At 46.3% G+C, this 22,562-nt stretch overlaps 3 protein-coding genes across 6 annotated transcripts in view; all 3 read left to right on the top strand.

Annotated features, from left to right (window-relative positions):
- AGBL4 (AGBL carboxypeptidase 4) overlaps positions 1-22,562 on the top strand; it is an 892,605-nt gene that overhangs the window by 675,722 nt on the left and 194,321 nt on the right. The gene's annotated exons all lie outside the window — the stretch shown is intronic.
- LOC311616707 (large ribosomal subunit protein uL10-like) lies at positions 6,228-7,274 on the top strand. The gene is given in 2 exon segments (XM_084872392.1): positions 6,228-7,041; positions 7,043-7,274. Coding segments are annotated over 2 exon segments (951 nt in total). The 5' UTR covers positions 6,228-6,247; the 3' UTR covers positions 7,200-7,274.
- BEND5 (BEN domain containing 5) overlaps positions 12,763-22,562 on the top strand; it is a 49,139-nt gene continuing 39,339 nt past the window's right edge. For 2 of the 4 annotated variants that reach the window (XM_084872919.1, XM_084872918.1), the window contains exon 1: positions 13,093-13,173. Coding sequence is in view for 1 of the 4 variants with exons in the window: in XM_084872916.1 (XP_084729042.1) it covers positions 12,948-13,173 (226 nt within the window). In the remaining 3 variants the exon portion in view is untranslated. Of the gene's footprint in view, positions 13,174-18,796; positions 18,940-22,562 lie in introns of all 4 variants that reach the window. The other 2 variants (XM_084872917.1, XM_084872916.1) reach the window with 2 other exon arrangements.

Raw genomic sequence — 22,562 nt, 5'->3', positions numbered from 1 at the left:
GGTTGTTTTTTTGTTTTTGTTTTTGTTTTTTAATGCTTTATGTATAAAGCGGCCACTATGTGCAAAGCTCTACACTAGAAACTGTCTGTGTGCTTTCTCATTTAATTGTACCATATATCCTGGGAGGTAGGTCTCTCTAGCCCACAGATAAGGAAACCAAACTTCAGAGAAGTCACGTGAGTTGCTCAGGTCTGCGCAGCTGGGTTGGGCATTAGATTTGTCTGATTTCAAAGCCAGATCACTGACTACACTCTGCTGCCTTTTCCTTCATCTCATTGCTGTCCAGCCTCTGAATCTAGGCTGCCTCAGGTGTATTTAGGCCAAGCCCCTGAAACGGGTTGGGTTCATGATTTTGCCACAGTGTTAAATAGACAGCACCCCTGGTTGTGGGATGGGGAATAGAGGGTACGTGCAGAGGGGGCAGCATGGAAATGGCAGTAGGTTGGAGACACCCAAAGGGAGGGTCTTACCTCAGGGGACAGAATCGGGAGGGCCTCTCACTAGACCTTGAGAATAAAGAGGTGGACTTTTCTCCAGGGTTAGATAAGGGAATGCTCTGGGCATGGGTGGGATCACTGTGCACTGAAGGCTTTCCCCTGTAATCTGGGCCCATAGGTCAGGGAAGAGGCCCGATGGAAGTGGGTCCCGTTGCTGAGCTAACTTTGCATTGACCTCTGTGCTGTTTCATCATCTCTAGAATGAGATGCTTGGGCTCTAAGTTCTCTGAAGTCACTATTCTTGGTTTCCAGCTTCTACAGAATCAGTTTCCATTTCATAACTATTTTAAGGTGTTTATTACATTGCCAAAAAAAGAGAAAATTTTCTCTATGCCAAGGAACAGATATTTTTTATGTTACCTTTTTTTTCTTGAACATAACTCTGCTTTGCTTCTTCCATGTCTGTCTTTTCATTCTGGTGAGTAACCCACACAGGTTTTCTCAGTGGCAACAAAGCACTCCCAAGCATGGTCCTTCCTTTTCTTAACACCAAAGTTAAGGATTTGCTCAGAAAGTTAAAACCATGTGGACAGTGTTGTCTGACTCCTAACCGGGTGAGTCTGTTATGAGTTCTCGCTGTGACCTGTCCAAACACGGAGGTTAGGGAGAGAAGGGTGCACAGGTCCAGCTTGCCTTGCTTGGGGCAGGGCTGCAGCCTCCTTGCCACTGTGAGCGCGGTGGTTTCATTTCTCTCTTCAGCTTGGGAAACCTGTACAGGCCCAAGCAGATGTTTCCAGCAGACTCTTCCTTCCATGGACATTGAACATCTCGAGTGGAAAGATGCCCCCTGTTGTTGAGCAGTTGAGGTGTGCTTGCGCCTGGGGAGTGGCTGAGAGTCAGAAGATTACAGAGTTTTGAATGTTTCATTTTTCAAGGTCACAGCAGCACAGAAGGGTTGGCTTGGGAAAAAGAATGTTCCTCTTGCCAAGAATCCATGTCCCAGCTGACTCCTATGCTGATGAATCTGGCTGCCAGAGAACCACAGAGTCCCTCTCCGGTGACTGGAGTTATTGATAACTTGTTTTCATATTTCAACAGCAAATCTAATCTATAATTTATGGTACATGTCCCCATGCCCACCTTTCATGTGCCTTCTCTGCATCTTGTTCCCTAAGGAACTAGGGGGCAGGATTTGGATTTTCCCTTCAGGTACCTCTTACTCTAACCAAACCACTATCAGTGCCATCAGATGTGTCAGCAGCAGGAAGATGAGTACTGCCTCCCAGATTTTACATGACAGGACTTACGGTACCTACCAAATGACAAGCAATATGCCAGGGACTACTGGAAGTAACATAGCAAAGCGGAAATTGCATGAACCTCACACCTGCTTTGAACGCATGACTTGGACTCTCACCTTCCCTCTCTGAACCTTAGTCAATACATCTGTGAAATGAGGGTAACAACAATTACTTCCCAAGTTATTATGAGTATTGCATGCGAAGCACCTAGCTGTAACCGACTACCTTAAACTAGGTGGCTTAAAACAACAGAAACAGGAGCTCAATAAATTGTAACCTTGTCTCTCTCTCTCTCTTTTATATATATCATCTCATTCTCTCTCGTCAATCTGAAAGTTTTTTAGTTTCTCACTTTATAGATAAGAAAACTCAGTCTTTCTATTTATCCACTGTATAACAAATATTAAGCAGAACTTTTGGCACAAAATAAGCCCTCAACAAATAGTTCATTAGTAAATGGGTGGATGAGTGAATGAATGAATGAGGCAATCATATGGGGGTTAAGAATCTTATCTAAATTTTCACAGCTAGTATCCCCTATGAGTTAAGACATAAGGCAGACATTACAGAAAATTTTATACAAGGAGACAAAATAAGAACCCAGAAATGGAAACAGAAAGGCATAATATAACTCATCCTTTTTTTTGATTGAGAACACTATGTTTCACAATTCTAAAGGTGTGTTTTAAACATACAAAATCTGAACATGATTTTAAAAGCAGACAATAGAACCCCAAACTCAAGTCCCCAAACTCCATAAGATAAGATACAGGTCTTACTAAGGCCCCAGTGTTCTTACACAAGGCAAGCTGCCCAGGGTTGGCCAGGAAGGATGGGGTGCACCTCTGCAGGAATGCTGCCCAGCACTCAGGGAGGGGGAAGACACTGCCCACAGAAATACTGGGCATCCATCCTGGTCAGTGTCCTATGATCTCCTGAAAGGAAAAATATCAGAGCCTTTATCAGAAGATGAGAGTGGAAAAGATAACTGATAGTTTCTGGAACCTACTGTGTGTGAGGCATTGTGCACTTTACCGTCATGGTCTTTAGACTCCTTGAGAACCTAATGAAACTCTACTTGACAGATGAAAGACCCAACGGGCACAGATTTGCCCAAGTACCTTGGCAATAGAGCAGTAACTGAACCCAATTGTAAGTTCAAAGCCTCTGCACTTTCCACTTTTCATATTGCCTTGCATCCTCTTCTGTGCCATGCTGCCTCTCCAGAATGGACCATAGAGCCATGAGCAGATCTCAGTGATCAGAGACCCTCTGTCAGCCCAGAAAAGTGGCCGGGTGCATTAGCTTGGTGGAGGTGGGGGCCTGGCCAGTTAACTACTGGGCCTTCCACCACAGCATAGGATGAAAATATCAATGCATTCAAGGGTGCTTTCTGAAATAATGTCTACCAGAATCTCACCTGAACCAATCAAGGTGGTCTGGACATTCCCAAAGAACCTGAATATGGCCCTGTGAGGATGAATGCTCCATCAGCTCCCTATCGTTATTAGTAGGGCAAGAGTCAAACTCAGAGGGAACCAGAATCAGGGTAGAGAAGTCCAGGGTTGGGTCTCTGGAGTCAAATAGCCTGTGTTTGAATCCTGGCTCCACCATTTACTCCTGTGTGACCTTGGACAAGTTACCTAACATCCCTATGCTTTGTCTGTGGTTCTTCAACTTCCAAATGAGGCTCACATTAATAGTACTTACCATCCAGGATGGTTTTGAGGATTAAATGAGAAATGTCTATAAAGCCTGGTATGAGATGAGCACTCCACAGGGGTTCACTGCTATTATTTCTATCATTATTCCTCCAAGTAAGTAATAGCAGGGTTAAAGCAGGGAGGGGGCTGACACTCTTCACAGAGATACCTCTGACTGGAGTTCTCTGATCCTCCTTCGTTATGGCTCAGAGGATATAACAGGTGGTTCCCAACAGGTTCCGGCTCTCTAGTCACCTACAGTGGGTATAAGACTATAGGAATCTGCTTAAGCAGTTGGAAACCTCAGAGTGCTTGAGAAATTCAAAGTCTCTGGAGTAAGGAGAACATGCTTTAAGAAACCCCAGATAATGTAGTCCAAATCACCAGTATTCACAGACTCATCCCCTACTCAAGCTAGGGGTGCTTAGAATAATAGATGTTGGACTTTCCCATAAGATCCAGTTCTCATATTTCTAAAAGGGGAGTCAAACCTCTGAGGAAAAGGAGAGCAGTGCAGTAATTACTATCCACAGTCAATTCATTGGCTTGTTGCTTTAAGAGACCCTGTATAAGGGCCTATCCACATAGCCCTCCATACCCAGGCTTCGGATCATGAAGCCAAAGTTCAAGTCTTCTCCATATGACTGTTAACAACTTCTATCTCCTCTCTAAGTCTTAGTTCCCTCATCATAAAAGTAGAGAGAATAGTACAAGCCTCGTGAGGTGTTTTGAAAAGATTAAAGGAGCTAATATGTAAGGCAACCAGTCCAGTTTCTATCATGGAAATCAGGAATTGTTAGTTCCATTTTCATTCACTTTCTCTGATTTGGCACTGAATTTGTGGCATAGATAGGAGACAGACAGTCTTAAGAAAATCAGAGTTGTTTATGGCTTTCTGGGTACTTCTAAGATGATTTAACTCTGAATGAGTGTTCTCTTTCATGCCTCTTACCTAGAACACAAAGCTCAGAGTTATCAAGTAAAAGCCTAAGAGTGAATTACCATGCGGGGATGTACTCTGGCTCTGTGAAAACCTGTAAAAGGCAGACATTCTGAGCTATGGGGTGCTGGAGCTGAGCAGAGATAACCAGAGAGTTAGCAAGTGGTCTGAAGGAAGGTCGGCCGCCCTGATACCTCCCAAGTAATGTTGAAATCACCAGAAGACTAAGATGAGGCAGCGATCACTCTGAGTAAGGGATTGGAGAGTCGATGATTTCTAGCCAACAGCAAGGTAAAGAGGAAGTCTAGCTTTGTAGGATGAGGTGGAATCATCCTGTTTCTGGGAGGACCATAGACTGTCAGTGAGGTTCCTGATACTATGATATTATTATTGGTATTAGTATGCCAACCATGGGTGACTGTCAACCTGACTTTTTCTGCTATGTGCATTTTTCTATAATTATTTCCATTTTGTTCTCTCTTGATATTCAGATAAACATTTTGAAAATGTCAACCTGTCTAGTGGTGCTAAGTGAAAACTACAAAAAGGACTTTGATTGGTTTGGGGCCCAGGTTGTGGAAGCCAGACATGGTGGGGATGGAGAAACTTGTACACTCACAAGTGGAAGGTGAGACACAGAGGGACAAAATAAAGCTGTTGGGACACCCATTACTCCTCAACTTTGTGGGCTTTTCTGTGTTCTAGGGTCTATGTTTCAGACACACACTCATTCAACACCTATTTGCTTAGAGTCTCCCATGTGCCAGGCAAGGTGCCAGGATATGACAGTGAGAAAATCAGATGGGGTCTTTTTTCCAGTGGAATTTTATATCTAGAACCAAAGACAGTCAATAATAGACTAAACTTATATTACATACTATGATAAACTCCATGAAGAGTAATGTAAGGAGCTGTAGAAATATGTGTCGGGGACCTGACCTAGCCTAAATGGGAGGAGGAAGACAGGGAGGACTCTCCTGAGAAAGTGGCATTTTCATCTGAGAAAAATAACAGAATAAGTTGATTTTATAAGAGAAAAGCCAAGCGACTGGAATGGCTGGAACGACTGTAATGACCAGTTGCTATGATGTACACTGCGGCTGGCCAACTGGCTTGATGGGGGCAGGGCCAACCTGCCAACCTCCCTTCCCCCACCAACCCATCGCTGATCATCACCCCCCCATACTCCGATTAGGGATGGGGCTGACCTTACGCATCCCTCCCCCCCTGGCCAGCTAGTCCCAATCGGCCACAATTGGGGCAGGACGGCCAGACCCCTCCCATGCATGAATTCGTGCACCAGGCCTCTAGTTTTATATAATGCACAAAGGTTTTTATATTTTTCTGAGAAAATACTCAACAAAATCAGTTTGAAATAATGACTTGTGTTTGTAGTTCCAAACACAATATCTTGGAAGTGTTTGCTGCAAGTTTAGACAAGGCAAGTAGCCTCAGAGGCTCTTGAATATGTAAGATCTGAAAGTGACCATGATCTGTGCCCACAGGCTCTCTTTTAAGGCTCTCTGTGTTTGTTGCATAATTATCAGTGTTGTTCAGCTCGTGATGTTCAATTTGACTCAATAAACATTTATTGGGCATCCTGCTCTCCTCATAGGTATAAGAACTCTCCTAATAATAACTATAATAATCATGATAAAAACAATAATAAAAACTATCTTTAATTGAGAGCTCACCATGTGCTAGTTGCTGTGCTAAGCAAGCATTTTACATGGATTATTTCACTTAATCCTCAGAACAACCCTATAAAGTCATATGTATTAAGATTCCCATAGCTCTCGCCAGGCGCCCTCGTGGGAGTGACATCGTCTTTAAACCCTGCGTGGCAATCGTTGACGCACCGCCGTGATGCCCAGGGAAGACAGGGCGACCTGGAAGTCCAACTACTTCCTCAAGATCATCCAACTCCTGGATGATTATCCAAAATGCTTCATTGTGGGAGCAGACAACGTGGGCTCCAAGCAGATGCAGCAGATCCGCATGTCCCTCCGCAGGAAGACGGTGGTGCTGATGGGTAAGAACACCATGATGCGCAAGGCCATCCGAGGACACCTGGAGAACAACCCCGCCCTGGAGAAACTACTGCCTCACATCCGGGGGAACATGGGCTTTGTGTTCACCAAGGAGGACCTCACTGAGATCAGGGACATGCTGCTGGCCAACAAGGTGCCAGCTGCTGCCTGTGCTGGTGCCATTGCCCCGTGTGAAGTCACTGTGCCAGCCCAGAACACGGGTCTGGGGCCAGAGAAGACCTCCTTCTTCCAGGCTTTGGGCATCACCACTAAAATCTCCAGGGGCACCATTGAAATCCTGAGTGATGTGCAGCTGATTAAGACTGGAGACAAAGTGGGAGCCAGCGAAGCCACACTGCTGAACATGCTGAACATCTCCCCCTTCTCCTTTGGGCTGATCATCCAGCAGGTGTTTGACAATGGCAGCATCTACAACCCGGAAGTGCTTGACATCACCGAGGAAACTCTGCATTTCCGCTTCCTGGAGGGTGTCCGCAATGTTGCCAGCGTGTGCCTTCAGATTGGTTATCCGACTGTTGCGTCAGTGCCCCATTCTATCATCAACGGGTACAAGCGAGTTCTGGCTTTGTCTGTGGAGACTGAGTACACCTTCCCACTTGCTGAAAAGGTGATCCTTCTTGGCTGATCCATCTGCTTTTGTGGCTGCAGCCCCTGCGGCCGCTGCCACCACTGCTGCTCCTGCTGCTGCCGCAGCCCCAGCCAAGGTGGAAGCAAAGGAAGAGTCGGAGGAGTCGGACGAGGATATGGGATTTGGTTTCTTTGATTAATTACCAAAAAGCAACCAGCTCAGCCAACTATTTGAGAAACAAGGAAATAAAGGCTTACTTCTCTTAAAAAAAAAAAAAAAAAAAAAAAAGATTCCCATAAAGAAAGTGAGTATTGGAGAGATTAAGAGACTTGTCTGTGACCACAAACTTAGTAAAGATAGGTCTTGCTCATTGGGCCAGGATTTGGATCCAGGGGCTGACATTACAATACACTATCTTCATTTCACATTAGTATGTCATGTTTGAGATGAAGAAATTGTACTTCAGAATCATTTCGGGGCCTGTGTATTTTCCCTGAAAATAATAATATCTATGCTTTGTCAAGCATTTCCTATATGACTAGCATGTTTCCTAAAACCTTCTAACTCAGAGGTGCTCAACAGAGCGGATTATTTTTTTAAGCTCAAGTGGACCTGATACTCAAGGAGGGTCAAAACTTTCTGTCCCGATTCTTACAACACCTTCAGAAGATATGTTACAATATTCCCATTTTACAGGTAAGAAAACTGAGACTCAAGGAGGTGAACTGTCTTGCCTGAAGTCACAGCAAAGATGAGGCAAAGTCAGGATTGAAGCCCTGGTCTTAGTCCAAAGCCCCCATTACTTTAGGCCTCCAAGCTGTCACGTGCATGACCAGCTGGCACTCCCTCTAACTCCAGGTGATGTGCACTGGCCTCTGAGCCTGTATTCAACATACAACTTCTCCCTTTCCTGCCTTCTTCCTCTCTGCTGCTCCTTTCTTCCCCCTGCCCAAAGCCCCACAACCAGACTTAGCCAGACTTCATAATCAGGGGACCACATGGGTTGATGCCTTAGCTTTGAGTTGATAGCATGCAGCTCAGGGTAATTCCCACCATGGACCTCCCAACAGTTCCAGATCCTCCTAACCAGGTATCAGCATGTCTCCTTAAACTCACCCAAGAAGACAGTGGTCCTGAGATTATTGCACAACAAGTTACTTTTTTGGGCAAAATTCTTTAAAATAAATTTAAAAAATTAAAAGCAAATACTTGAAAAGTCAAATTAAATATCACAGGGGGAAAAAAGAAACAAAATCATGAAAAAATGTGGTCAATCATTAGCAGGGAGGTTGAAAAGACACGCTCCAATTGCTTTAAAAATGCACAGAACCCAGGTCTCCTTAAAATAGTTTTGCAAAGTACATTGAGAATTCCGTGCAGTAATATGAAACACAAGTCCCCTCTGCTGCCACTGAACATGCTTCAGCTGGCTGAACTGAAGGAGCTTGACATTAACCCAAGGCTCTGCAAAACACAACAGGAAAGCACAATGGAGTTGCAGTTGCAAAGCTGCCCCAGATGTGTACATTTTCTGCTCCATTAAAATAACTTGGATGAGAAGCAAAGCACATTTGGTCCACAGAAAGAGGGAGTTAGGGGAGGGCCAGGGAGAGCACAGTCAGCTTCACCGTAGTCCTCCCACTCCCCAGTTTTGCCTCCCCTCTAAACCTTCCTTCACATGGCTTCTAGTCTGTCTAAATGCAAGTATGGGATGTGAGGATGATCTGGCTTTGACATCTGTCACCCCATTGTTGCCAGGGTTGATTTGCCTGATCTGGCTGGCTAGGCGAGCTTCCCCTTCCTCCCTCACCCATTTACATCTCTCCTGAAGCTGTGCACTCTGTCGAAGTGGGTGACCTTCCCCCCAGAGGAGAGGACCACACCGATCTTCAGTCAAGGGTATATGAGTAGTTGTACTTTCCTGCTAGAACCTCCAAACAAGCTCTCAAATATGACCCCAAACCTTCCAGGACTCCCCAGAACCAAACTGCTTTGCCATAAGTCTCAGTTTTCTTAACTCTGTCATGGAGTTGAGGCATATTTCAAGGGTTCAGTGTGAAATTAATTGAGATCGTATATACTTGGTGTCTGGCATGCCAGGTTTATAGTATGCTTTGGAGGAAAAGTAGTTACCACAGTTATCATCACTGAATCCAGGTCATATGAGGAGAGATAGATGAAGGGGGTGAAAATGTCTGGGCTGAAAACAGACAAGATCTTAAGGAGAGAGCCTGGCCAAGGGCATATACGTCTGTTGCAGGTTCAATCCCTGTCCCAGTCAGGATGTGAGCAGGGGGCAACCAATTGATGTGTCTCTCTCACGTTAATGTTCCTCTCTCTCTCACTCCCCCCCCCACCCCCCCGCTTCCCCACAGTCCTTTCCATTCTCTCTAAAAAGCAATATATATATATATATATATATATATATATATATATATATATATATATATCCAAGAAAAATATATCCTCACTCGTCTGGTAAAGATTAAAAAAAAAAAAAAAAAAAAAGATCCTAAGGAGAGAGGATCCCAAGTTTTCCCATATCTGAAGGGCTGACATGAAACTGTTGGTGGTGAAACTAGTCTGGCAGCTACAAGATGTAAGATTCCACCTCAGTGTAAGTAAGAAAGGCCCTTCTAATAGTCTATCAGTAGTTTCCCAAAGTTAAGGGGTGGCAGTCAACTTCCGGACATTAGAACTCAATCAGAGGAACCTGGATGACCATTTGGCAGGGGTACTGAAGAGAGGATTCAATTACAATTTGGTTGCAATTGACATTTTTAACCACCTCTGAAATCTGTTCTTTTGAACTGTCTTTACTTGCCAATCATAAATCACCAATGTCTTGAGTTTCTGGTACGTGTAAGGCCTGGGGCTGTGGGCTCCAGATCAAAGAGGTACTCTGATGGTTTTCTCTAAGGCAGCGGAAGCACTTAGTAGGCTCTCCTTGAAGCTATGTTATGGTAAAAGGCTGGCTGTGAGAGTCACCCAGGAAACAGAAACTCTTGGTTGCTCTGAGGCTGTCCCAGGGTGTTTCTTGGAGTGTCCTGTATCTGTCGGTCCTCCTCTAGAATCCATTCTACGCACCTACATGCAAAACATTTGAGTCTGTGTTTACTCTGTTGGCATTCATTTCATTGTTTGTTCTTTTCTTCCTGGGTTCTTGGGAAATGGAACTGCCTCCTTGTGAGAATTATTTACACTGACTCGGGTGGGGAATTTGTTTGAACTTGAGGGTGCAGTGGTATTTATTACGTTCATGAATGTGCCTGTGTTACAAGGAGTGGAATCAGGGTTCTGTCCTGTGGTCGCTGAGAGTGGGAAAGACAGAGCTGGGATTACACTCCAACTCCGAAATGGACAGAGTTTCAAAAGAAACCATGCAAAAGGCTTCCTATCTGTGTTCTTTGTGTCTTTATTTAATGCATTCATTCTTTAAGCATTTACTTCCCAGCCATGTGGGAGGAACCTGGGATGTGGAAATTACTCAGCCTTTCTGTCACCTCTCAAATAACTCGTTCTAATGCAGGAAAATAAAAGGTTCTGGGACAGGATAGTAGAAAAAGACTGCCTGTGCTTGAGGAGAGGCAGTGGTTTAAAAAGGCTTCACAGTGAAGATGGCACTTGAGGTGGTCTGCAGGGGACGCTAAGGTCACCGTGCACTCCAGGAGGAAATACTTCCCAGGATGTGGGCAGAGCAAGCACAAAGGCTTGGGACCTCATAAAACATGCTAGCTTGGGAAATATCCAATAGTTTAAGGTGTCTGGGGTACACTGTGTCTAGGAAGGTGGTAGGAGATGAGTCTAGTAATATATTTAGGGGTCACCCTCATTTAGATGGGATAGGCGGTTGGGCATGGTGCTACTTGAAATTACTTTGCAAACATATGAATAGTTTAGAGCTCCATGGACCTTCATTAAATTTGGCCAATTCTGCATGATCCGTCTCATGAATTGTCAGAAGTCCTGCTACACATTACTTTTCCTTGATAACCATAGGAGTGTATTATTAAAATAAAAACTCACTTAAGATTAGTCCAAAGAAATACTAATTACGAATATAAACCTGATGGAACAATAGAGTGGCCTTCTTCTTACCACAAGTGTGTGGGGCTACATAGGGCCAACATCTGCATCAGGACAACTTGTGAGCATGTCTGACTGGCACCACGTACACACCAGGGCTTAGTTAAAGGAGCTTGGCCTGTACATTTGGATCTGGGAGGTGTGTGTTGATGGGGTTCATCTGTATAATGTATTTCCGAAATCACAGTAAGATAGTTTGGGGATTTGGTTTTTCTACTTTATCATCCGTATATTTGATCTTAAAGGTGAGCACAGCGCTTTTAAAAGAGTAATGTTTAATGTTTTCTGATTATAAAGTCATACCTGCTTACTCTGGAAAATAAATACAAATGTACAGGTATAAAACACAAAAGAAAGTAAAGCCACCCACCACTATTAAGAAACAATGTTTTAGTGCATTTATTTTTATAGGTTGAGTTTATTAAGATGAATTAAAATATATATATATATATATATATATATATATATATATATATGACATAAATACTTGACCAGATTATAAGGGTTTTGAGGACAAGAAAGGTGTATTATTCATATAGTGACCTAATTTTGGCAAGTTCTGATACGATGTCTAACTTGAGTTCTATTTATTATTCACCCAAAATTCAGTGAGTCCCTACCAAGTGCCAGGTCTGAGCTGGGCACTAATTACTTCTGAGAGATAAGTAGCCATATGTGATACAAAATCCACCCTCACAGAGGCGTCAGTGAAAGGATACTGACCCCCTTTGATGTGAGATGGGGTTTTTATGAATATGGAGCCCAGTCACGCTCTTCCAGCTGGTGTCCATGGCCTGACTGGGAAGACCAAAAACCCTCCAGGATCTCTTAGGCCTGAGATAATAGGGACAGACCAAAGACTGCTATCCCAGAGACCCATTCCTGAACTTTTTAAGGTGCTCCCTAAATGCCAGCCAGCCCTGATCTTGCCTTCCTCAGAATACCCCTGCATTTCCCACTTCATTCCAACTGGTCCTGCCCAGTTCAGAGAAGGGTGCTCTGATGGAAGGAGACTGCAGAGGCACCCCGGCAGCCCTGGCTGAGAGCAGCCCACAAGAAACCTTTGCCTACACCAGCCAGCTGGTCTAACTGGAAATCCCAGATAAGCCCCAGTACTGGTCAGAACTAGTTTGACAGCTCTGGGGGAACTTTTCTGGGGGACTGACCCTCCCCACAGCAGGAGTTGGCAGTTTTGCAAAAAAAAAAAAAAAAAAAAAAAAAAAGTGAACTTTTTTTGAGAGGAGTGGCCAAAATTATTTGAAACACTAAAATTCTGCTCCATTGCAAGTGCAAGTTTACAGTTAGAGATCCAAACAAGATTGCCCGCGCCCCCCACCCCCTTCCCCGCGCGTGCCACATTCATTCTATCGCAGTCTCGCCTCCCCTTTGCAATGCCGGTTTTTGTTGTAATGCAGTTTGTTTTGCGGTGCGATTGTTGAAGCCACATAATCCTTCCCAAACGCGACTTTTAGTTAACGCATTATTTTCTGCAATGCTATTATTATTATTATTATTATTATTATCATCATCAACATCATCGTTATTGCAATTCAATCTCTGCCCTTTCCCCTCCCTCCTGGAGACGCACTCCGGCTGTGATTGCTCGGGTCTGACTTCGCGAGTGGCAGCGCGCTTCCAAACCCCCTCGTCAGCCCCCCGCCCCCCTTTCCCCTCCCTCTCTTTTCCGCGCCCAGGCCAGAGCAGCCGATTGGCAGAGCGCAGCTTTCAGGAACAATAACAGTGGGGGGACCCCCGGCCCGGGGAGCCGCCCCCCGCCCCCCGCCCCCGGCCCGGCCGCGCGGCTCGCGCCCCCGCCGCCGGGTCCCCACCTCCGCGCCGCCGGGCCCGCCCCGCGCCCACCATGTACGCCTTTGTGCGGTTCCTGGAGGACAACGTCTGCTACGCGCTGCCCGTGTCGTGCGTGCGCGACTTCAGCCCCCGCTCGCGTCTGGATTTTGACAACCAGAAGGTGTACGCGGTGTACCGGGGCCCCGAGGAGCTGGGCGCCGGGCCCGAGAGCCCCCCGCGCGCCCCTCGCGACTGGGGTGCGCTGCTGCTGCACAAGGCCCAGATCCTGGCGCTGGCAGGTGAGCAAACTGGCTTGGGGGGAGGGGGGGGCGATAAGGGGGGGACGGGGGACCCGGGCGGGGGCCGGGACCGGGAGCTGGATGGAGACTGGAGGTTGGGGTGAGCCGCTGCTCGCTCAAGCCTCCTCCTCCTGACCCGTAGGCTTTCCTTTGGGGGGGAACAGAGTATCTCTAAAAGGCCAGACCAGTTAAAAATACCGGATGGTTCCCTTTGTCTTCCCCTTCTCCCCGACACTCCCGCGCTGTCAGTCTGTCTTCGTCTCTCCGTGTCTGTCCTCCTTTCTGTTTCTATTCTGCTGGCTCTTCACTTTCCCTTTCTCTCCCTGCCAGTGCCAGTTTGTGCGTTCCTTTCTGTCTCTCACCTTCTCTTTACCTCTCACCCAGTTCCTTCTCTCTGCTCCCCCGTCTCCGTAAGTTTTCTAGCTCTCTGTCTCCCTCCCCCTTAAGGCCCTTGCTACCATCTGGGAATGAGGAAGCAAGGTGGATGTTGTCAGACTCTTCCAAGTGGGAGTCCCTCTTCCCCCAGGGAAGCTATGACACCCTTGTCCAGTCCGGGCCATCACTGGACGGGATGAGGAGGCCTTGATCACTGGGCACACCGTGCTCCCCTGGGCCTCTCGCTTGCCAGGTGGTGGAGGTAAGAAGATAGTGACTCTCAGCATCCCTCAGCCTCCACACCCCCTTTGAATCTCCTGGAAGGCTCCCTGATGAGAGCCCAGGGCCAGGAAAGCATTTCTAGGTCAGGATACGATGTGGGCCTCCCATTCCTACTTCCCCAGGATCCTGCAACACAGACAAGGCAGGTGGCTTCCTTCCCATTCGACAGATGAGGATACTGAGACTCAGTAGGGATAGCACCAGAAGCTGCCACTTCAACCTCCCACCCCAGGTTCCTTCTGCCACGCTCAGCACCTTTCCCTTTGTGAAGAGAAGTAAGTGGACGCTCTTCCCCAGCGAGCTGTTAGAGGCTTGCGCATAGATGTGAGAGGAGAAGCGAAGTATCACTTCTGTTTTGGGGCCCAGCCTCTTAGCTGTTGCTGGTGAGGAGTGTGCACCTTTGAGCGGGCAGAGAACGTTAGCCACCCTCCGCTTGGAAGGGAAAACCAGAAGTTAGGAACTAACTGAAGATATTGAGATATTGCTAGTATTTTGTAGGTTTGAGACCATTCCTATATTTTCCAACTTTCGTTGCCTTCTCTCATTTGGCCTAACAGAGGAATCCAGTGTACGTTGTATTTACATTTGGAAGACAAGGAAACAGAGAAGTGACTTGCCCAGGGTTCCAAGGCCAATTAGCAGGAGATCCTAGCTCTGGCTCCCTCTTGTTCCCTTCCCACCAGCTCCTGTTGCCTCCGGGATGGAGGTTTGCAGGCCTTGAGGAGGGGAGCAAAACCGGAAACTAATTGGTCAGGGCCCTTTTGGCAGACTGTATGCTCACCATCTCCAGGACAAATCTGGGGCACAGGGGTGTAGATCCACTCAGCACCTGGGGATACCTGAGGCCAGAAAAGCAGAATGAGGGGAAGTGTGTAGAAAAGGGAAACCTTTGTGGCTGATTAACTTTTATTTTGTCTGTTTACTTGCTTTTAATTACCTGAGGGAAGGGATTAGGAGCTAATTCCCCAAGAGTGTAGACCTGAGGAAGTTGTAACTAGGTTGTAACCTTAGCTTGCCTTTGCAAAGAAAGCTTGCTTCTCGGTGGCTGCCTTAGACTCCTAGGTCTGGAAGGGCCTGGGGACGGGAAGTGATGTGGGTTGGGGGTCAGGAGTATGTGTGCGCGTTAGTAAGTAAGAGCTGCTTTCCTCGGTTAGTGTGTTCATTCATCCATTTATTCATTCAACAAACACTAACCCTGCGCTTGGCTCTTCAGGCACCGCTCAGAGGCGGCTTAGGCCACTGAGTCTGATTTTAAAAATCAATGGAAGCCTGCATAAGTAAGACACGTGTACAGTTGTTATTGGTCTGAGGAGCATACCTCATGAATCTATAGGCAATTCATCCTCTAAGTTGGAATGCTGATAAATATCTGGGGTTATTAAAAAATATCTAGGCAACACCTGGAAATTGGCAGAATATATCCAGAGGAGAGGCAGGGCTCCAGTTTGAGCAAAGTGAGTTGCAAAGCACTTTCCTGACTCTCTTCAGATTTTTTTTTCTTGGGAGGAGAAAAGAAGAAAGAAAGAAACCAACAACTTGAGGTTGGCGGACCACAGTTTGAATTCCAGTCAGCTGGTTAATTTTTAAATTGGAGCCCACTATCCTGGGGGGAGTGCCAGGGTGGGTTTGGGAAGTCATTTATGCAGGAAAAGCTCTCTTGTGTGCCTTGAAACCCCAAATTGACTTGACTGTGGTGGCTCTTGAGAGCTGTTTGCAGTGACATCATCTTAAAGAGCTTGCCTTCCGCATCTCCCAGATGTAAGTACCACCGTGTTGTGGCACCAAATGTGAGAGGTGAGCCCTCGGGGTTGGGGGGTATGAATGGGGAAACAGAACCGCCTTATGTTTGTGAATCAGCTATGAGTGACTGAACCCCGTCTGGCACTGCAGCATGGTTTCAGAGGCAGTTTGGGAGCCAATGTATGGATTTTGGTGAGAAGTGTGTTACTGAATATTGGCCTAGGCCAACCCAGAGCCACCTGCAAGTGTACCTCTTCCTCCAGGAAATGTCAAAGCCAATGCCATGGAGCTCTGTATCCCCCCACCCCCCTTCGTGATCTTTTTCGCTGTGGTTTTAGTGTGTGTCAGATCCTAGGGCCTCGCCCTTTTCTTGCCAAACTGATTTCAGTTCAAGGGGGAAAAAACAAATCCACCCTTTCTGACAGTCTCGCCATGTATGTGCCTGCGCATTATCTGAGGATTCTTCCTGTGACTCTGATGGCAGAGATCACTCTTATTATTTCCATTTTATAGATGAGGCTCAGAGACCTGCCTTCAGTGTGCAGTTAATCAGTGATGAAGCCAGACTTGGAGCCCAGGTCTCCCAGTGCTAGGCCCCCACTTAGCAGTCTCCCGTGTAAAGTAGTTGATGTCCCTGTCAGCCACACAGCAGCAGGAGGAGAATGAAAGGCAGTGAGAGAACTGTTCATGAAGCAGAAAGTTCAAGACAAGTTTCGAGCCAGAGGACAGTTTTGGTTTGGTTTTCAAGTCCATTCTGATCTTCTTCTTCTTCTCCTACCAGCCTCCGTCCTGCAGAGCCCACACGCCTGGCCCTTCCCCCTTCAGTTGTCATTTTCCCAAGGAAATCTCAAAGGAGCTTGCCTTCTCCGTGGGGAGTCAACGTAACACAAGACTTGACTTACCTTTGGACTGTGGTCTTTCCTGACTCACTCTTATTTATCTGCCGAACAGGTTGTGAAAGTGAGAGCTTACTGTTATCTAGCTGCAGTCCAGCCTGCTAGTAGGGGCTCATGGTATTGAATTTTGTGGTCTTTACAGGGCCAAAACTGGTTTCTCTACACTCAGAATCTTTGTATGTGGGTGTGTGTTTTGTTGTTGTTGTTTATTTGTTTGTTTTTTGTTAACCCTCACCCATGGGATATTTTTCCCCACTGATTCTTAGAGAGAGTGGAAGGGATGGGGAGGGACACACAGAGAGAAACATTGAGGTGAGAGAAACACATCTATTGGTTGCCTCCTGGGCCAGGGATCAAGCCTGAGATCAAGGCACATGCCCTTGACTGGAATTGAACATGGGATCCTTCAGTCTGAGGGCGGACACTCTACTGAGCAACTGGCCAGGCCTAGATCCAGAATCTTAAAATTCTATGCACCTACACTATGTTGTTATTATTTGAGTGTGCTAAATTCCTCTTGTGGTCAAGTGCCTCTTACTCCTTCTGTATGCCAGGCCCAGGGCTGTGATAAGCAGATGCACCAGTGCACCAACACTTCTGAGTACTGCGATTGAAAGGACAGAGTGACGGAGGGGAAATCAGCTAACTTTTCCTGCTAACTTTTCCTAACTTTTTCTGTAGGGTTTCTCTCAGGGGCAGAGGAATAAAGAAGGAAGGGCATTACCCTCAGGGTGTGTGTAGACTGAGGAACCCAGGTACATGCTGCAGAGAGGTGAAGCCAGGCACTGGGGGCGTGCGGAGAAGGGACCAAGTCTCAGTGGGCTTTCCTTCCCAGCTCCACTTCCCCTGCCTGCACTCAGGCTGCACCAGTTTTCACTCATCTAAACCTAGTGCAGCAGCCTTCAGTTGACTGCCCTGCCTCCAATCTATTTTCTAAATTGCTATCAGAATAATCAGAATAATCTGAAACACTGTCTTGGTCAATTCGCTGTTCCCCTTAGAACCTTCAGCAGCTCCCTGTTGCTTGCTGAGTAAACTTTCAGCTTCTTGGTCCGGCCTTCACGGCCCTCAGCCCAGCCCCACCTCACTTCTCCAGCTCTACCCACCCTTCCCGCTGCCTCTAGGTCTGCAGTATCTTGTGCCACCTTGAGAACACACCCTCAGGCATTCCTTTGAGCCAACCAGGATGGGTTAATCATTGTAAGACATGGACGGGGCCTCTGCCTACGGAGCTCACCTTCCAGTGGGGAAGGCAGACATGTCACGTGGGTCTGGTGTGCTGAGCTGAGGGCTGTGATGGAGGAGTGGACAAAATGCATTGCTCAGGGGTGTTCCCTGAGCTACCCTCTCCCCTTCTAAGAGGCTCCCTCCTCCTCGGAGCTTTCCTTTTCTTTTTTTGCTTGTTCCTTGCTTATGGACCTTTGCATTTTGAGTCTTGGTTTGGTCAGTGGTGAATGTTGCCGACAGTGTGCTGTTAATCAGTGACGAAGCCAGACTTGGAGCCCAGGTTTCCCAGTCCAGGCCCCCACTTAGCAGTCTCCCTTGTGAAGCAGTGATGTCCCTGTCAGCCACACAGCAGAGCGAGTGGAAGGATGGGAAGAGACACACAGAGAGAAACATTCACTGGAGAAGAGTGAAAGGCAGTGGAAGAAGAACTGTTCATGAAGCAGAAAGTACAAGTTTTGAGCCAGAGGACAGTTTTAGTTTCTGGTTTTCAAGCCCACTCTGACCTTCTTCTCCCACTAACCTACTGAGGCCTGCCTGCTTTGTCTCTGTGTCCTCCTTGCCCGGCACCTAGCCCACACCAGTCAACCTGTGTTGAAATCAGGGATTTTGGGAAGACAGGTGCATTTTTCCTGCTTGGGGCACAGGAACCTCTTTACCAGCAACATGTTTTTCAGGACAGAAACTTGCAGTGAGATTTTGAGGTTTCATTCAACTTGGTTCATCTGGAAAAAGTCAGTATTCTTTATCACTCCCTCGACTAGAAGAAACCCCACACTTGAGGGAAAATAGCTTCCAAAGCCATGTTCTTCTTGCTTTGGTAGTTTTCGCTCAGACAGGGCTCAGGTCCCAGCTTGGCATCGCGGGTCCAAATAGACCGCTTGCTCCAGAAATGCTTTGGAACGTCTACAAAGTTAGCGGGGAAGCAGGGGACGAGCCGATTTCATATGCCGAGATTGTTGCATGTCATCAGTGGGAGACTGCCAACAAAAGGATTTATTTCTTTTTTAAAAAGGCGAGTGAAAACTTTTAATTTAGGTTTTGACATATTCTACTGATGTATGTTGGAGCAAAGATTGGAACTTGCCTGCTGTCATCTGTTGCAGACTCTACTGAAATCTTAACCATTGAAGGTTTGGTCTGATGTGATTTGTCTTGTTCAGAAACCACATACTTATTCCAGTGAGATGGTATGTGTTACTGAGCACTCAGAGCTCTGGTTCACAGGAGGAAAGAGAAAATGCCCCAGGTAAGCTGGGGTCTTGCTCCCTTTTTTTTTTTTTTTTTTTTTTTTTTTTTTTTTGTGCTGTTTTATTACTTAAATCCTTTTTATTTTTAAAGACACACTGGAAAAGTGGAATTCAAATTTAGATCTTTGACTCCAAGATAATTTCCTTTCCCACTGTGCCTTCCTGCTTTGTCTTATAAGCTCCTTAGAGAGAGAAGATGTGTGTACTTTTCATTTTAAAATGCTTATCAGAAAAGCATGCATATTCTGAAGAGGTTTTTTTTTCCTGGTTCTTTTAAGGTTTGCAGATACTGAGTTATGCCAGGTGGTCACACTCATACTGGAGGGAAACCTGGGAGGAAGAATAGCCATGGGTTTTCACCTTTACGGACTAATTTACTAAACAGTTATTAAGTGCTCACCAGGTTCCAGGCTCAGTGCTCAGAGTTCCCACATTCTCTGTCTACATCCTTGTGGGATGAGGCTTCTTGTAAGCCCTGAGAGGGAAGCTATTCAAATACTGTTTAGTGGGTGCTGTAGGTGCCAGGCAGTGGGCTAAGTCTTTCCACATGGCAAGGCTTGTGGAGAAGTGTGAGCCTGCTCCGTCAAAAAGGATGGTACCTAAACCAAGGTGGCTCTGATATAGTAAGGAAGGTGAACCCATGGTGAAACCGGAATCAGTGAGCAGAAATTCTCCCGAGGATCGTGTCTCATGGAATGGCAGGAGTTTATTGCAAACAAACACAGGCTCCCCATTTGGGGAGGGTATTCAAATGGGTTGCCCCAGAAGCACTCTGCTCTTCCCCTGATATCTGCTAAAGACCTGCTCTTTGCCTATCTGTGCTGCCCTCTGATTGGTTCCTAGCCTTTTTGCAACATTTTATTTTGCTCTTGCAAGAAAAACATCCTTGATTCAAAACATCCTGTTTTTCTGCAAAAACATTTAGTGGTTTCACCTAGCTCCTCAGTTCTTCTTTCTTCCATCCCTTACCCTATCTACCTAATTCTGCTTGAACTCCCTTCAGTGGGACTTGGGAACTGACTGGTAGTGTTGATGTGTGTGCTGATGATGTGGTGATTGGGCTCCCATCCCTCCTTGGGGAGCTCCAGAAGAGTAGTCGATTCGAAGGGGAGGGGATGAGTTTATCTGGGGACATGGTTGAATCTTAGGGACCCACAGGACATCTGGGCAGAAACTCCAGGAGATCACTTGGCTGGTGGGCCGAGGTTCAGCACAGCCCTGTGACACTGGGCTAAAGATCCAATGTGGAGGCTGTTAGCCATGGACGGGCGGGGTCACAGTGGGAGGTGGGAGCAGAGAGAGGAGCATGCTGTCAGAACACAGAACACCAGCTTTTAAGAGCTCAGCAAAGAAGATGACTGGGAGGGAGCAGCGAGAGGACCGGTGATAAACAAGGAGAGATGAGTATCCTGAAAATCAAATGGTTCCCAGATCTAGGCTTGCTTTTATTTATTTTAACTACACAGCAACTGCTTTTATTGGGGAGACATAGGATAGAACATCTATATAGCTAAGCAAGAGAATAAAAGCTTTGCATGGAATGGTATTTTGGGAGTTTTCCATGGTATTTTGGAAGTTTGCCCCAGTGGAGGAAAGATCATTGCTGCTCTTTGGGGTCCAGAAGGCAATTTGGTCGAGAGAATGGAATTCATAGGGATTGGTGGAAGTAGTGTACTAACAGGAGATAAAGAACGGACAAGCAGTGGGAAGGGAGTCCAGCATGAGATGAGCTCCCTGTCACCAGAGGTGGCAAGTAGGTCAGGAATATTCTGGAATAGAATCCTGCCCCATGAGAGAACTTGACTGTAGGACGTCTAGGTCACTAGCTTGAGTATCAAGAAGGAAGTGTAGGCTTTGAAGTCAGACAGTCTGGGTTCAAATCAGGACTTTGCTGCATATAAGCTGTGTGTCCTTAGGGAAATCACTTCCCTTCTCTGAGGTCCAGGTGCTCATCTGTAACATGCAGGTAGTGATCACCTTGCCCATTATGTTATTTAGCAAGGTAACCCGGAGAAGTGTCTGGCACATAGTAGGTACTCATTAGACAGGGGAATCTGTTAAGGACGAGACATGGCTAAGAGTTCCTGAGAGAACAGCTTGCCTAATTGTGGGCAACTAGGAATGATCTTTGTGAAACAGAGTTATCTGGCAGAACAGGCACGTGTAAAGAACAGACAAGTTTAAAATTGAGCTTTTGTGTGTTTCCATTGAAGACTTACCATGTCCCCCCATGTTTTGCCCTCTGTGCCTCTATGCTGGTGCTACTTATTACCATGGCAACAGCCTAGTGAAACACATGATGGTAGCTAGAAAAAGTGATTCCCTACTTGGGAGCCAGTAGGATGAGGTCCCTAGTCTTGTGTATGCACCAGCCCTGTGCCTACGTCAGTTAGGAGGGAGGTGGGGGGCTGAGAGCAAGGTGGCCTGCTGAAATCTGGTTAGCATTTCCTTCTTTCCCTTTCTGCATGGCCTCAGCGGGACATTTCTTCTTCAGATGGGCCCACTTGGAGGGATTTGATCATTTGCTCTTACCCTGTCCTGCACAGAAGACAGAGACCTGGAAGTCCCTGTGGCTGGTTAGCGGCCAACAGCTAGAAGGACCTGTTGAGGTTCTAGCCTAGTCCTTGTGTCTTGGAAAAGAAAACAGAGAAGAAATGATGAGCCACCCAGAGTTGGAGCCAGGCCTGGAACCAGCGTCTCCTGGTTCCTTTCTACCGTGGCAGGGAACTCTTCTTCAGACTAGATACCATCCTGGAAACTTGAAGACTTTGTCTGCCTCGGGTTTTATAAAAACAAGCATCATAGGTCAGAGTTTTGGTTGGCAAGCTGCGGCTCCTGAGCCACATGTGGCTCTTTGGCCCCTTGAGTGTGGCTCTTCCACGGCCCGGGCGAGTCTATTTTGAAGAAGTGGCCTTAGAAGAAGTTTAAGTTTAAAAAATTTGGCTCTCAAAAGAAATTTCAGTCGTTGTACTGTTGATATTTGGCTCTGTTGACTAATGAGTTTGCCGACCTGTGGGTCAGAGAATGCACTGTGCGTGTCTTCTCTGTGGCTTGTTTGTTTTTAATGCAAACATAAGACTTCACAGGATTTTTGAACAGATGAAAAACTTTAAGCTCACAGATAGATATTTTTAAAACAAGACCAAACCTCTATAAAACATTTTATATTTAGCCTTTCAGAATTTCCTCCTAGCTAACACACCCACACCAAATTAACCTCCCAGACATTGGATTCTTTAATTATCCAGCACAATTATATGTAAAATAGGAGTCAGGACCGCACACCTTCCATTTTAACTGCACCCGGCACATTCTCCAGAGCGGTCTTCACTTTTGGAGACAGACTCGCACTGGGTTTCCTGTTCACCTGCCTGTTTTCTAAAAACACTTATCAGCTTATTACCATGTCTCTGCCCCCTCCACCCCAGTTTAGTGGGATATTTCTCCCTCTCAGATTGATAAAAAAAATACCAAGTTTTTCTACATTTTTGAAGAGCAGCTTTTACCATGTTTTGTGGCTTTGAGTAGAGACTCTATTTGAGGTTTATGTAGAGTTTGGTGGCCTTGGTCAGCCTGTATAGCTCAGGAGTTTGGCATCAAGTCATATTGGTATAGTGCTTAT

The sequence above is a fragment of the Pipistrellus hanaki genome (genome assembly GCF_964339955.1).
Source record: "Pipistrellus hanaki genome assembly, chromosome: 2".
NCBI lineage: Eukaryota > Metazoa > Chordata > Mammalia > Chiroptera > Vespertilionidae > Pipistrellus > Pipistrellus hanaki.
Note: the sequence above shows the minus strand (reverse complement) of the source record. Positions and strands in the feature narration are given on the sequence as shown.